The sequence below is a fragment of the Solenopsis invicta genome, chromosome 7 (genome assembly GCF_016802725.1).
Source record: "Solenopsis invicta isolate M01_SB chromosome 7, UNIL_Sinv_3.0, whole genome shotgun sequence".
NCBI classification, from domain to species: domain Eukaryota; kingdom Metazoa; phylum Arthropoda; class Insecta; order Hymenoptera; family Formicidae; genus Solenopsis; species Solenopsis invicta.
Window position 1 is genome coordinate 7904627 of NC_052670.1, and position 16885 is coordinate 7921511.

The 16885-nt window shown below is 34.7% G+C and overlaps 1 protein-coding gene and 1 long non-coding RNA gene across 4 annotated transcripts; one reads left to right on the forward strand and one right to left on the reverse strand.

The window, feature by feature from the left end:
• The first annotated feature begins 3481 nt into the window (after positions 1-3481).
• LOC105201628 (PDZ domain-containing protein 8) lies at positions 3482-13506 on the forward strand. Of its 3 annotated transcripts, XM_011169708.3 has the most exons (10): positions 3482-3686; positions 4064-4799; positions 4892-5084; positions 5159-5421; positions 5568-6633; positions 6852-7114; positions 7597-7797; positions 9413-9562; positions 10606-10788; positions 11008-11211. In XM_011169708.3, the coding sequence occupies exons 2-10, from the start codon at positions 4404-4406 to the stop codon at positions 11209-11211; spliced, it is 2919 nt and encodes a 972-aa protein (XP_011168010.1). In that variant the 5' UTR covers positions 3482-3686; positions 4064-4403. The 3 variants fall into 3 exon arrangements, with proteins under 3 accessions (XP_011168010.1, XP_011168011.1, XP_039307555.1); XM_011169709.3 differs by lacking the exon at positions 9413-9562 and having other exon boundaries at positions 3484-3686; positions 11008-13506; XM_039451621.1 differs by lacking the exon at positions 3482-3686 and having other exon boundaries at positions 4404-4799; positions 11008-13506.
• On the reverse strand, positions 13045-15822 carry LOC113005373. Its single transcript, XR_003269455.2, has 2 exons — positions 15248-15822; positions 13045-14895 (listed from the first exon to the last, which is right to left on the reverse strand). It is a non-coding gene; the product is annotated as an uncharacterized LOC113005373 (long non-coding RNA).
• Between the last annotated feature and the right edge of the window lie 1063 nt (positions 15823-16885).

Sequence of the window (16885 nt, forward strand, 5' to 3'; positions counted from 1 at the left end):
TGATATAAGTCTTTCGTTTTTCACTTTAGCGATTCGATCCATCATGAAAAAAGTTAATACTCTTCTGGGGGCTAAGAGAACACAGAAATATTACAGAAATTCGCAAAAAAAATTTTTCTCAAAAATTTTGGTCTGATATATGTCTTTCGTTTTTCACTTTAGCGATTCGATCCATCATGATAAAAGTGAGAATTCTTCTGGTGGCTATCAGAACACAAAAATGTTGGAGAAATTCGCAAAAAAGGTTTCACTCAATAATTTCTATCTCTGACTGTTATAAGCCGTTCGTTTTTCACTTTAGCGATTCGATCCATCATGATAAAAGTTAGAACTCTTCTGGGGGCTATCCGAACACAGAGATTTTGGAGAAATTCGCAAAGAAAGTTTTACTCATAAATTTCGAACTTTGACTGATATAAGTCTTTCGCTTTTCACTTTAGCGATTCGATCAATCATGATAAAATTTAGAACTCATCTGGGGGCTATCAGAACACAGAAATATTGGACAAATTCGCAAAAAAAATTTTTCTCAAAAATTTTGTTCTGATATAAGTCTTTCGTTTTTCACTTTAGCGATTCGATCCATCATGAAAAAAGTTAATACTCTTCTGGGAGCTAACAGAACACAGAAATATTACAGAAATTCGCAAAAAAAATTTTTCTCAAAAATTTTGGTCTGATATATGTCTTTCGTTTTTCACTTTAGCGATTCGATCCATCATGATAAAAGTGAGAATTCTTCTGGTGGCTATCAGAACACAAAAATATTAGAGAAATTCGCAAAAATAATTTTACTCAAATATTTCGAAGTTTGTCTGATATAACTTTTTCGTTTTTGACTTTAGCGATTCGATCCATCATGATAAAAGTGAGAATTCTTCTGGTGGCTGTCAGAACACAAAAATATTGGAGAAATTCGCAAAAAAAGTTTCACTCAATATTTTCGATCTCTGACTGTTATAAGCCTTTCGTTTTTCACTTTGGCGATTCGATCCATCATGATAAATGTGAGTATTCTTTTGGTGGCTGTCAGAACACAAAAATATTGGAGAAATTCGCAAAAAAAATTTTTCTGAAAAATTTTGGTCTTATATAAGTCTTTCGTTTTTCACTTTAGCGATTCGATACATCATGATAAAAGTTAGAACTCTTCTGGTGGTTATCAGAACACAGAAATATTGGAGAAATTCGCAAAAAAAGTTTTCTCAAATATTTTGGTCTGATATAAGTCTCTCGTTTTTCACTTTAGCGATTCGATCCATCATGAAAAAAGTTAATACTCTTCTGGGGGCTATCAGAACACAGAGATATTGGAGAAAGTCGCAAAAAAATTTTTACTCAAACATTTCGGACTTTGACTGATATAAGTCTTTCGTTTTTCTCTTTAGCGATTCCATCCATAATGAAAAAAGTTAATACTCTTCTGGGGGCTAACAGAACACAGAAATATTACAGAAATTCGCAAAAAAAATTTTTCTCAAAAATTTTGGTCTGATATAAGTCTTTCGTTTTTCACTTTAGCGATTCGATCCATCATTGCATATTTTAAATGCAAAAGAGATAATAATGTTAGTGGAGCTGCAACTAAACGTTGTTCATTCTATGACGAAATGGAAATATTATATGGCTGCAGACCAAATACAGCAGCAAGCTCATGTCATTCAGGAATCGATAATTGCATTCCATAATTGCATTCTTTCCATCAATGCCATCCAATGGGATGGCTTATTTTTCATCTTTTCCATCATTGTCATTATTGCCATCGTTGCCATCATTGTCATCCCATTTCCATCATTGCCATTATTATTACGCCATTGCCGCCACTGCCGACATTGCCACCATTTTTATTATTTCCATCATTGCATTCATTTCATTGTGCGATTTCCATTTCCATATTGCCATTCCATTGCCATCATTAACATCGAGAACATTGTCATAATTGCCATCATTTCCACCATTGCCGTCATTGCCGTCAGGCTATATATATTGTCATTGTCATCATTTCCATTATTGCCATTCCATTAACATCATTGCATTCATTCCAATATTTCCATCCCATTTCCATCATTTCCACAATTGCCATCGATTAATATCGAAGAATTTGATTAAAATCCGTTACTTTACTGATTAACACTTTATTACCTTATATCGTATATTATTATATAATTCTTAATTAATTTTTTTTTGTAAAGTTTTGATTAATCTTTACGTGATATTTCGTAAAAACTGTTGAAAGGTTGTATTAAAATCAGATCAATAATCTTCACGTTTGTAAGTTAGAGAATAAAAATAATACTCAAGTATCCATATATTTCATTGATTTTTATTACATTATTATTATTATTATTATTATTATTTATTGTGCCATATTAATCGCGCGTATTGTCATTTGTAAATCATGCGTATGCATGTATATGCCATTGTAACATAATAAAAAAAGAGTGGGCGCTTTCTAGTCTCTCTACGTCCCTGCGCAGAAATCGTCCGAAATCCTCTTTCTGAATTTTACGGCCTAAACGTAGCACTGTAAACGTGAATTATCGAGAGGGGAGTGAAGAGGAGGGTATCCATAGAGATGACATCGCCGCTTGCTCCATGTCTATCACCGCGATGCTTTCTCTCTCTAACTGAAGGCCTAAACAATTAAAGGACAATCACGTTAAAAGAGAAAGAGAGGAAGAGTGAGAGAGAGAGAGAGTTGCGTCAAGATTTAAAAAAATTAAAAAGCTAATTTTTTCAAAAATTTGAAGACATTTAAATAATAAAGAATTATGAAAAAATAAAAAGATGGTATATTTTTTCGTGGAAAGACATTTATTTCTTCTTCATCATATGATGCGATGTTAATTACAATTATTTTTTAAGTACTGCGTAAAATGAATGTTTCTTTATTAAAGAACCAAATTCTCTCTGTTACTATTAAACATCTTTTTTAAGTAAAAATATGATTGTGCAAAATATGGGCATAAATGTATTGATATGTATTAATATCAATGTTAATGTAAATAATTCAGACTATAATAAATAAAAAATTACGCGAAAGTAGACGTAATTAATCATTTGTGCACATTTTCGACCCCTGTTCTGGATGCAACATACGCGATACGCGTCAGATTTTATTTGCAGCAAAATGGATGTTAGCACGGACAACAACCTACATCCATTTCTCGAGAGGTGGATGTGGGTTGTTGTCCGTGCTAACATCCACACTGTTTTTAACAGCGGGTTGCAAAATGGATGTGTTACGTAGTTCCTATTCTGACCAGAATAGATGTGCGTCACTAGTGTACGGGAGTTTCGAAGCGTTATAGGAAAAAGGCCGCCGTGGCCGCTCTCAGGTTCCTCTCTGGTTGGAGTATGTTGTGGAGCATGCGACACGAACAAACCTCAAGTTTGTTAATTCTATTACGAGAGCTGGCTGCTGTTTGTAGACTTGTTATTGAACGTCACCGTTTCCCCGGTTGCGGCGTGCGGCGCAGCAACGCGGAGCTCATTCTGCGCGCGTGTGACGCGCGCGCGCGCGCGCGCGTACCGTTCAGCTGATCCGCGGTCGACGAGTGAAAGTGCTCCGAATACCTGTCGAGCCGTGAAAAAGACCGCGGGGCCTGATCCATGTGCAGCGCGATGCGTCGAGCGCGAGGTGGTGACGTTCGGCCGCATACCGAAAGTTCCTAATGCAACTTTAGGTAGTAGCACAACAATATCATAACAGCTGAAAATCGATTTCTCCTCTAAAACGATTAGAAGTGTCTTTTTCCTCCTTCTCTTTCTCTACCTGCTCCTGATGTAGCGATAATAACAAATTGTGTGACACCTTTTTTTCCGTTTGAGCACAATAGAATTTTTTTCAGACAGTAGCAAAAGTGAATTTCTATTGCAATTAACACAATTTGAAAAATTGTTTTTAATTGAAAATAAAAAAAAAATATTTTTCCATATAACTTTAATAATAAATTAATAATAAATTGAATTTTTTTACATATAATAATCCGTATACGGTTATATAATGTGTAGATCCTTCTCGCTTTTATACGCTTTATAATTTGCATAATTCTTTCTACAGCCTGTTTTTTTGTTGGAATTCGCCGATCCTCATGGAGAAGAGACTGGATTTTTGACAATTGTGGCTCTAATATGTATACTTGGAGCTTTCTCATCACGTGCACTCAGTGTGATAATATGTAATAGTGTGTGCTCCAGTATGTCCCATTATTGATATTCATCAGAGAAGAAATTGTTTTCTCACCGACTTTCACCTTTAATATGGACATTGGAAATTGTCTTTCACGTATGCACAGTGCAATGTTATTAACGTTATAATCTCTCACATCAATCGTTTGCATTGTGTATCGCATTTCGATACTCAAGGGAGAGACTGCATTCTCAACAGCAGTGAATTTAATATGGACAGTTTGCAACTGGTTCTGGTGGCCGTCTTTACATTCATCTGCGGTGTAATATGTACCCTGACGTTGCAGTTCTACCTGTTCAAGAGATATTTGGATTCGGGACCACAGGTTGCTCTGCCAGAGAGGCAGCTGCAACATGGCAAAGCGCAGTTACCTAAGGAGCTGGTGGAGCAGTTGCAAGAGGAACGGGCGAGCTCCAACAATAGTATGTCCCGCCAGGCAATGTCCCAGGGCAACGAGAATCTGGCGATAAATCTTACGCTGCAGTTTCTTTTCAACGAGTTGCGGAACGCCGAGCGAGTGCGTCTGTGGCTTTATAGAAAATTAAATAACGAGTTCAAGGAGCTTCTGACGCAGTCGACCACCGCCAAGCTGTTGGACAGTGTGAAAGTAAGATATTTCAAATTTATTTTTCCAAAATAATTTTGAAGCGATATAATAAAATGTTTTTTGTGTAATAAATTTTCTGTAACTGTTTGCAGTTGAGAGACTTGGACCTAGGTACGCAATTTCCGACGATAAAGGGTTTGGAAGTAGCCGATTCAAAAATTGACGCTGATACGGGTTTGCTAGAGTTTCTGGATTTGGCCTTAGATTTACATTACTCAGGAAACTTTCAATTGTCTATAGATGTTAAGATGGTGCTTGGCAAAACAGCTTACATGGCGTTGCAAGGTATTATACATATTACATTAAAAAGAAATAAGGAAATAGATATTATGTTACACATATGTAATCAATTTTTACAGTGAAGCGTATCAGTGGTAAAGCTAGACTACAGTTTACTCGCGTACCGTACACACATTGGTCATTGAGCTTTTACTCAGATCCGATCTTAGAGTTGGAAGTGCAATCGCAGTTCCAGGGCCGTCAGTTACAGCCGCAAATAATCTCAATTATCACCAGTCAGATTAGGAGGGCGGTGAAGCGGAAGCATACTCTACCTCGTTACAAAATGCGTTACAAGCCGTTTTTCCGAAGATTGAACGACGAGGCCGTAGATCTCTCAGAGGTAAGATTTCCGCTTCCTTTAAATTTATTTCTAGTATTAATTCACTCGTGCACATTTGCGAAAATTTCAATACAAGACGTGAAGATTAGTTTCTGCAATTAATTTTGATTTATTTTCCTACAATATATCGGTCTATATTTGTTCAGGTTGCCAGTACTCAACTCACTCCAGGATACTTGGAGGTCGTACTATTGGAAATCAGCAGATTAAATCTTGCACCTATTGTTCTCAACAGTGGCGAAGACGTGTCACAGATAGAGGTGTACTGCACCATGAGCATGGATTCCACGCCGTGGATTTACTTGACACAGTACAGTGGCGTCCCATATATGGTGCTAGACTTGATCATCAGTAAGACGGGCTCTCAACAATTGGGAGTAGTGTTCAAACAGGAAGTCGTGCCGGAGATTGGCCAGATGTGCGTAATAGTCGAAACCATAGTGACCGGCAGTCCGGCAGCGATCGCTGAGATGAAGAAGGGCGACATTTTGGCAGCGGTGGACGGGAAGAAGGTGTCAAGCATGAACCAAGTAGCGAAATTTGTCAAATCTGCTGTACAGCGACGTTTTATTATCAGGGTAGAGCGGCGGTATTCGAAGACGGATTCAAGCGAAAAAGGACAGAAAACGGATAACGAAAGAATACCTTTCACGGAAAGAAAGGCATCGAAAAGCGATTCCGCAGGCAGGCTGGATAGTCCGAGCGCGGAAGACTCTGGAAAAATGAAATTTGAGGGGCAGATCAAGTTCTCTGATCTACGAGATTCCGACACTGATCTCGCGGACACCCGTTCAGAAGCCAGTAGACTATTCAAGAGAAGAAAGAGTAGTATTCAGATGGAAGAAGTCGCCCAGACGCCTGACACTACGCCGTCTCGACGAATCTCGACGATCTCTACGTCATCGGCGTCCAGCAATGTTCAGTTTTATCTTCCGGATGACAGTAGCATGTCCAACATCGTCGATCTATACCACAATACGAAAGAGAAACCATACGCCTCTCTTATCACCTTCGAAGAGACCAAGAGTTTCCGTATCGATTCTGAGTTGCAATATTTGAACGTGGGTGTATGGGGCCGTGTGAAGGGCGGTGAAACATCGCCAAAATTGTTAGGCTACATAAACGCGCCTGTGAAATTAATCTTGGCGCAGTGTTGCACTTCTACAACTGGGCATTACCTAAAATGTCACGCTTTGTTGCCTCCAGAAAGTGGTAGGTTTCGAAAATGATTTGTTTTTTTCTTGTTTTTTTAATGATCTATTTATTGCAATATATATAATAAACAATTATTTTGATAAATTCATTAAGTAGAATTGACTGATAATAAAGAAATAAATTTCTCGTGTCGGAATTCCATTGGATTTCCTCAGTTCTCGAAAGAATTTATCAGAAATAAGTTCAAAGAATTAATTATAGAATTTCTTTTAAAGCTTCTTTAGCGACATCCTACGTAAGACTGCAAGGTTACTCGGGATTCGATCCAACGCTCTGTTACGGCGATATTTTGTTATCGTATGTATGGGAATCTTGTCGCTCGAGTGATCAAGCGGTCAATGATCTTGGGAAAAAAGAGAACGCAGAAACTGCCAAAATTCAATCAATTCCAAATGAAGAGGTTGCCGATAAGAAAATGCATGATTTCATCAGGACGCACTTTCATAGGGCGACACACTGCGACTTTTGCACGAAGAAGGTACAGCATTACAAATCAATAATTCATAGTTTGTTGAATTGCAAATGAAATAAAGATTAATAAAAATGCGTATCTTTGCAATGTAAAAATTTGTGATATCAAAAGAGAGAGAGAGAAACTTGTGGAATGTAAGATATATTATTATAATAACAAGAGAGTATATTATGAGATATATTATTATATAAGTTATGTTTTTAAAGTAGCACTTTTCATATAAATTGAAAAATGCTAATTACAGTTAAAACTGAATCTCTTTGCCTAATAATATTGTATATATAATTTACACGTAAACCATTATTATTAAACAAGATTTCTTGTTTAATAAATTAAAACAGTTTTGACTATGCACTTCTCTATTTATCTGTGTGATTTATTAAAGCAGTTTAATTTAAATTATTATTGTTTAACATTTTATTTTATAAAAATTTGATTTATTTTACTTTCATTTTACTTCTATTTGGCGATTATTACTTCCTGTGCAGATTTGGTTAAAGGACGCGGTGCAGTGTCGAGACTGCGGCATGGTGTGTCACAAAAAGTGCGAGGCGCGTTGTCAAGCATCCGGCACTTGTGGCGCGGAGAGTCTAGCAACCCTGGCGCTAGAGGCCGACGAGATCGAGCTAAACGTCGGGGATATTTCTAATCCGGAGATCTCTCTGACAGGATGTGAAGATAACGTACAGGTACTCAAGACTTAGAACCTTAGGGCATTTTGTTACCCGCGAGCGTAATTAATCGTTTCGAATTACACTGCGACATATGATGCTTTTATATGGAACAGCAGATTCGGACGGAAAAGGAAAATCTTTAATCTCCAATATTCGCATCTAGAAAACATTTTTTTATCTTTTTTAGAGCAAATTTATCATGCTAATGTTTTTTAATACCAAGTTGAAAACAATACAGTATTTTATCTTCTAGTCCGATGCTGCAAATCTTATGGCTAATTAAATAATAGTAGTAATATTATTTTGTATATTTGTATTATAATTTATATACTGCAATGTTTCTTTATGTTTACATAAATATGCAATTTATAATCGCATCGCAATGTTTTATCATGAAGTGCTCCATTTTGCAAGTGCTTCATAAATTATCAGTTTTTTAGGAATCACTCTACGTTTTTTATAATTTAGATATTGCCTAATGTTCATATCTTATTAATGTAAATAGGGAACATTTAAAAATAATATAAAAATATATAATATTTTTTTATAAAGATTTTTATATTATATGTTACGTAATGTACAATATAAAAATCTTTAAAAAACGGGATATTTATATTTATAATATTTATTATATATATATTTAAAAAAGTATTTTTAGATATAGCAATACATAGTGAACTTCTTCCGTATTTTGAACATGTCCTGTTTTTATTTATTTATTTATTACTTTTTCATCGAGTTGAGAGAATCTTTTATGTGATATTCATTTGGTTGACATTTTAAATACTGTACGTAGAGGGATTTTATAATCCTTAACGACAATTTGGTATCATTACACGTATAGCCGGTGCGCAAGTTTTTTATATCATAAAATATCTACGCATTGACAGTGTAACGATATCGACACTATCTTTAAGAGAGTACAAAATCCCGTTACTGATCACGCGGACAGATCAATAAGTAGCTATCATTATTACATATCGATGATACAGGAGCGCTTAATGACATGTCACATGGTTAAGGGACTATACGATTTTCAGATATCTCACGTGTGTCTTCAAATGCATTTATCTTGATATTTTGTATATAGATAGCAAAAATTGTTAAGCGTGACTTGCATTCTGTTGTTGGCAATAAAATGAAATGAACATATGCACGGGGAGGTGAAGGTTCTTTATAAAGCTTGCACCTTGACCTTGCCTTTGTTCTCAATGAATTACACATACACATAGTAGATAAATCAGTTTAATTTCCTTTCTCATGTAAATCCAGTTTTTTTGATAAATTTCAATAAAGTATATGGTCCACATATAGATATATGATATATTTGAGTATTTGTCAAAATAAATTTCAAAATTATTATTCTAAATATATATTTTTTAAATTTAATTTTCAACACAGATATCTGTATTTACTTACATTTCATTTCTAAGTGTTTCAGAATTTTGCTAGCAATAATTCGACAAATATATCAACATTTTGAAACTCCGTAGACTCTATGCTTTATCGATATATGACGAAAATAGCGCGATCAGTTTTGCACTTTTGATTTGTTATTTTGCGGATAATTTGTTACCGTGAATGGTGAAAAGGTATTAATCTATTTGAAATCCATTGATCGATTAATCAGGGCGCAAGTATGATGGCCATGAAGGCTAGTATAGCTAACACTCTAATGGGCCTGAAGAAGGCTGGAAGTACCAGTTGCTTGGCCCCACCGGCTTCCGGTATTGGTCTGGCATCTCGAAGTCTCCCTCCAAGTCCCTGTGCATCCCGCAAGGTAGAATAACAACACACATTTGTTCGCTCGGAGCGGAGAAGGATCGTATGTGCTCAATAAAAAAATTTTAAACAGGTTTTTATTCATTAGCATCGCAATCCTAATGAGTAGAAAATAGTATAGAAAAATTCAAGGAAGTTACAATCCGAGTATAAATTTACTTTTTATTACTTTTCATTAGAAAATATATTAAAATCTATTGAAACATAATATTTTGTAAATAGATTAAATTCTTAAATTGGTCTATTTTCAATAAATATTATCTTTTTTATTTTTAAAATTTATTCAAAATGCATTAAATCTTAAATGACCAAGAAACTATGGCAATTTCAATAAAATGTTCTTTTGTTTGTAAACTTATTTGACAGTGAATTATTATGCGGTTTTCGTTATCACAATAGTTTTCTTGCTAGAGTATCAAACCTTCTCCGCTTCATTTTCTTCCACGTCTTCTCAAACCAAAACAAAAAGAAACAAGTTTACTCTTTGCAAGATTTTATCTTTGCAGTTCTCATGCTTATATGTTTATTCGCTTTAATCATTCCTTCATCAATCATGCCTCACAATCGCCATCGAAGATATTTAACTCATAGGAATACAAAATAAAGCGATTGATAACTGTGCATACTAATGATATTTGAGGCAATTTTAATCCAATTAACCATAATATTTTTTTATAAATCATAGATATTTTATCCCTCATGAATGTTCAGTGATTAGTCACTGTCGTCTACAGATTATTATTTTTATAAGATGTTTTTATTGCTTGCCCAAACTACTGCCCAAACAAGTTTTCTCATTGACGAGGATTTTCAACAACATGATGAGCGCTGATCACGGCACTGATTGCAATTGCACCTTAACATTGGAGGCAAGCTTACACACGGTGATCATATAGATATAGGAAGATCAATGCAATCCACACTCATGATCGGCTCGACCGCTTGATTATGTTTCACTTATCGAATCGACATAACATCGAACGAGGATGCCCCTCACAGAGATCGCATTAATCGGTCTGATCGAATTGTTGAAACGTTTAGAGTTCATTGGCTGGAGGTCTGGGAATAAGTCCTGACCTCTTGGAGGGTGCTGAGCCAAGTGTTGCAACTCCACTTATGGCCGGCGACTTAGACGATGGTCTTATGTCGAGGGCCAGGGACACCGGTAAATTCTTGTACAAATACTTGGAGCCGCAGGAACGCGTCGAGAAGATCAACATCATGGTACGTTCTTGGTACAAGTTTTTTTTACGTACAAGTAATTTTGAAGCAGATAAAATCATCTTACGAATCTCGAAATCCATGGATTACTGAATTAAAGTATTCAGAAATTCAAGGATTTCCCGATCAAAGGATCCTGTGATTCATAAAAATTTTTCCTTGACTTGTATATTGAATATAAATGTAATGAGATATTAAAGGGATTTGTTTTCTTTTTTGTAGATGGGAAAATTGAAAAACGCGTTAGATGCCGAAACTACCTCAAGATTGGAACTGTCCCAGAACGGAGACGCGGACAGCATGAAACTGATCGCGCAGAGCGACTTGCGAGTACAGGCACTCAGTGTGTTACTTCTGCACTACTGCGCCGGCTTGCAACATGCACAGGAGGCGGTGGATCGACCACAAGCCAGCAAGGAATCTTAACAGAAACGCATTCAATAAACGCGGTAGCTTTAAAAAAATTGCATTTCCCCCTTTCTCTATAAAAAGTGGAAAATGTAGCGATATTCGAAAATGAGGTAATAATGGTTTGCTTTTGCCATTTATTTCGTAATGAACAACGACTGGATAACATTAACGTTAAGTTACATCAATTTTACGATGTTAATATTGCCGTTTTTTAATATTGACGTAATTCGATTAATTAAAATTTTAATGCTGTCAGGCTGTATAAAATGCACAGAAGTATTTATATTACTATGCACAGATAAATAGGGAGCAAATGTCTAACAGTATTTATAAACATTCCATCAGTGCAAATATCAGAATTACTATTATATCTTTTATATCTATATATGTATGTATCTCACTTTCTCATTTCTACTATTTACTATATATGATATTTTAGAAAACGTTTATTTACGTAGCATTATTATAACGTTATGTGACGATACATTTTCCAAAATTTAACGTTGATGTAACGTTATAAATATTATACGTACATATTATAATGTTGCAAAGAAGGAGAGAGAGAGAGAGAAAGTGTGTGTGTGTTTTTGAATGCATATTATGCCATAGCTGTTCCAAAGCCTATTCTACATTAGTCAATTGATTGAACTCTAATACTATTCACACGAGCGTCGGTAAGAAGATAGAGATGATAAAATATAATTATTAATTTATTATATTAGTAAATTTCAACTGCGTAATAGCAAATCTTAAATGATAAATATTAACAATCACATTCTTTTAACAAACACTTTTTTTTAATTTTAACTTTAAATTTTTTACATCTCTTGTTTAATTTACAGGATTTAATTTAACAATTACAAACGAATACGCAATTACTCACACTGAACAAGATTAATCGCAATTCTACGTATGCATTATGCACGTAATAATACATACGTAAATTATGCACGCATATAATATAATTTTGTGTCCGAGGGCTTCTAATAATTTCGTCAATTTGCGTAAGTATATAATTTGCGTTACATATACGTAGCTATAATACTCAGAGGTGAGATATCGTTCTAAGAGAAAACACCAAACTCGTTAAAATTAGTATTAGATTGTTATAATGATAATTATTGCATTGTGTGTAGGAACGTGCATGGTGTAATCACACAAGAAGAGCTTTTGTTTGTATAACAATATGTGTTATTTAAAAAAAGCTTTCCGTAAAAACGTGCAATTTCTCAAATGCCTAATGAATACATTTTATCTCTGATAACAATTTTATGCGATATATATATATATATATATTAGATTCGAAGAATGTAATGTGTGATGAACATATTATAACATGCGAATTTATAAAACTATTTACAGATTGAGATGATGATCTGTCGCGATTGTAAGTGATGGTCTGTACTGGATAGTTGTGAATACGGTGCACGGTTGTGCATTGCGCCAAAATACGTGTGATAAGAGGATATCTTGCACGTTTCTAATAACATTTTCAGACTTTACATCTCTTTTGACAAAGCTATTAAACCAATTTGCGATCTTAACTGATTAAAAAAAAATGTTTGACAAAAATGATTTTAATATTTATATTGCTATGTTTTTTTTTTTTAAATTACATTACATTTTACTCTTTATGATATTTATTTAGAAAATAACTCATTTTCGAATTATAATCGTACAAAAGAAACGAAAACAGATGCCATGACTCGACGTTTTTCAGTATTTTATTTAAGAATCGCAGATGGTGCCAAATAACTTGAACCTCAACACAGAACATATCTATAAACTGGAACAATTATACCAAAAAAGACATTAACATAAATGTTTACACATTAAGAACGAAGAAAGGGTATGTTTACGTCAGTTTACGATATTGAGGAAGCTGGAAACGAAAAAATTGGCGTTATACATATAGCATTAGATATGATTCTGCGATTCCCATCTCTATTTACGTAAAAAATGCATTTGACTTAGGCCTGTTGATGGCAATTGGATGGCACGTGTAACGCTTAAATGCGCTGAATGAATGCAGATCTTTGACTGTTAAATCTATAATCAAAGAATTTTACCGCTTTGGCCTAAATCAACGATATTGATATAACGACAATGTGAAAAAGCTATGCAAATTTTGACTGTATTTAACTTAATTGTTCACAATGCATTTAACAGACATACGAATCAGCTTCGTATTAGCGAAATCCATCCATAAGCATTTTTGTGTGGCCGTAATTTAAGATGTTGCGCGTTTCGCGATTGCAAACCGATGTATTATCGCTCATTGTTATTATATAAAGTGATCATAAAGGTGAATATAGATTGTTAATCATCGTAAATCTCACACTTTATAATAATCCTATTACATGTACCTCCTATCTTTTGACACTTGAAAATGCAATTGCATACATTTGTAAAACCACTAGATTCCTAATTGAAATTCTTATTTGGAAATTACTTTTTACACTGATCATATATCTTATCATTATTTAAAATAGAATTTATTGTAAATCTTCTAACGCTGTTTTGCTATTTGAAATTTATTGTATTTATTTATAATTGTATTCTTTACTAAAAGTTCTATCATTTCAGAAGCGAGCGAGTAACAGAGCAAGATACATACCGAAAAGTATTAACAATTGCAAGTTTACCGGAAGTATCGAGTTCCATGCGTCTAATGAACACGTTATGCGCCGTTACAAACTGCTTTGTTTGCGCTTTCGTAGCTTTACTTTTTGGAGTCACCCTCGTATAAGAGCGCACGTGCTGCGAAAGAGTCCTGCGTTGTTGAAGAGATACACAGAAGTCGCAATAAAAGTCACTGAGACAGAACGGCCCGCGTCGTCGGATCGTGTTGTTCGCACCGCGGGGAAATTCCAAGATGAAAAATAGACATTCGCGAAAATCAAGGTCGCATAAACGCGCGTCACGAATGCGAACGACATTTTTGTCGCGATCTGGCACGACCTTGATGAAGATGAATGTATCAAGTCTTTCCTGTCGACTTGTATTGGTTGTATTTATGTATATTTATTTGTATTCTTCTCTTAAGTTTTCAACAATTTTTATCTGAAGTTTATCCCGCAATGTTGAAAAAAAAATTAATTTGATTTATGTTTACTTCTACCAATATATAGAGATTAACTGTAATTGGTTTAATTTATTTTTTATCTTTTTATTAGGTTTTGAGAATTGAGAAAAGATAAAGAATAAGTTAAACCGAGATTAAAGTTAATCTACATTGATAGAAATTTATAATTCTTACGAATAAAGAAATAATCGCAAGGACGCAATTTAATCTGCAAAGTTATGATTACGTATGAATTTTTTATTTAAAGAAAAATGAAGAAAATGCACGATGGAAATGACACAAGAACGTCAAGGAAGGCACGTACTTGCCATACACCCGGCCATCTTTGTGAAATCATCGCTACTCGCGTAGACGATTTCCCGGTAAACACCGAAAACCGAAGACGCAGTAGAGAGAGAACACGCGGTCGCCCTGTTACAAAGAACGGAGAGACGTCAACGGCGACGATGCCGCAGGGCCAACGTACGCTGCTTGGCGAGGGTGCGAGCCAAGGTGTCTCCTCCCTCGGCAGTCTCCCCCTGGCGTTTCTTCTTCGTTAAAAAAGAAAAGAGACGAGAGCGGAAGCCAGCCAGCCAGCCAATGCAGAAGACACTTGGTTTCTTCTGCTCGTACACCTATCAACGTGCCGATAGATGTTGAGAGGTTTACGAATCTAATGCCGATGTGTGCAATCAAAAAATCAAAGTAAAATAGCAATCTAAAATATTTAAGTGATTGAAGAATATCTAATCTACGAATGTATAAATAATTGAAAAATAGGGGGGATTTAAATATCTAGTTCAAAATTTTCAAGGACGAGAAATTTAAAGCCTCGGCAATCTGAAGACTTTGAGATACATTAAAATTGATTTATCCTAACATAGATAAAATTCGAAATATTTAAGAATCTACAAAAAAATTCCGAGATTTAAGAATATAGAAAATTTCAAATTTATATCTAAGAATTCAAGAATATTGAACTAATACCACAGATATCGGATCCACGCAGTCTCGGCTCCTCCCCCGCTCTGGTCTTCGTCATTTCATGCCCCACGTCGCACGGAGAGGCGAAAACGACGAAAGAGAAGTCATGGGGGATTTTAGTCCGTGGCTGTCTATTTTCGTCGGCAAAACGTACGCGCAGTATCCTCTGGCAGCCGGCCAAACATACCGCGGAACCGTATAAACATTTTGTCCCTGTTGAGCACTAAGCTTCACAATGAATGGAGAGCAAAGTCCTCTATCGCAGAGGAAGACGAAGCGCTCGAGTGGGGTTGCAGACAGTGGCGAAATTCGTTTTACCAGCTCGCCTTTGTTGTTTTTTGTCCCCTTCAAGAAATATGCGAAACTTCAATTACGAACAAGACAACATTTAAATAAGAATCAACGAGATGAAGATAAAAGCGAAGGCAAGATCAAATGAAAGTATTTTATATTCCAACGGGCCGCACATACGTCACTGATGTTTTCGTTTGACAAAAAATAAAAACACAACTTTTATAAAAATAATTTATTTTTAAAATAAGAAAAAAATGGCTTGTCAAGAGATTCGCGAAAGACATCTAAAGGCAGTCGATTTCTCCCTTCTTCGCAATCTTAGCCAAAATTAAACGTGACTGCGTACTCGCGTCGCTTTGTACCGCGAGACACGGTCGCGCTTTTAGCGATTTGGCAAATTCCTCTGGACATTCGCGTGATAATTCACCATTACAACGAAATAGTGACGCACGTCTTTGCTACTATTTCCCAAATATTACACTAAATTGCGCATAATAAACTACACAGAATATTAAGAAAAGCGATTAATTGATTTAATTTTTCTTTTTTAACAAATAACTCTTATCTTTAACAAGAAATATTTCTTGATAGTTATTTTAAAATATACTCATCATAAATTTTAGAAAAACTTGTTATTAAATATTTAAGAAAAGGATTTATGTTCTTTCAAAAAATATTATAAAATTTTATCGAAAAAAAGTCAAAATAATAAACAAATTTTTGTTACGCACAGTTATTTAATATTCTTGATTGAAGTATTAGGTTATTAGAAATCAAGATACTTATGATAAACTTATAATAGATTTGCGGATACATGAACTTCTGAAACATTTGAAACAAATAATATTTAGTTAATTCACATAAGTAATTTATAGTATGTATTTTTCTTTACACAAAGTTTATTTTAAGTAAATATTGCTTATTTCAAGTAAATAAATGATAAGGGTATTTTAACTATTATTAAAAAATATTCTTTGTGAAAATAAATTACTTAACAGAAGAAAACTAAAATTGAGTTTTTTTTTAGCACTAGAATGACACTTTTCTGTGTATAGCACGTGATAAAAACAGTAAATATTTATTACACGCCTTGAATTATTCTGTGAGTCAGTTTTATTTTTACAAAATAATATCAACGAAAAAATATGATGAGGAAACACTCAATTTATAATATTTCAATTCACTTAATATTTCAATTTTGAATAGTATGTATATAATAAATGTACTGAATAAAGAAATAAAATTATGTGTTATGTTTTAGCATAGATAATGGAATGGCGCAGTGGGCAATTTGCCCTGACGCAACGTAGTTTACATAGTATTATCGATCTTCATTTCGCACGTCAG

Coding starts and splice junctions, on each gene's coding strand:
- LOC105201628 (XM_011169708.3), top strand. CDS start 4,404: ATGGACAGTTTGCAACTGGTTCTGGTGGCCGTCTTTACATTCATCTGC. Junction 5,085..5,158: donor AGCTTACATGGCGTTGCAAG/GTATTATACATA, acceptor CAATTTTTACAG/TGAAGCGTATCAGTGGTAAA. Junction 5,422..5,567: donor AGGCCGTAGATCTCTCAGAG/GTAAGATTTCCG, acceptor ATATTTGTTCAG/GTTGCCAGTACTCAACTCAC.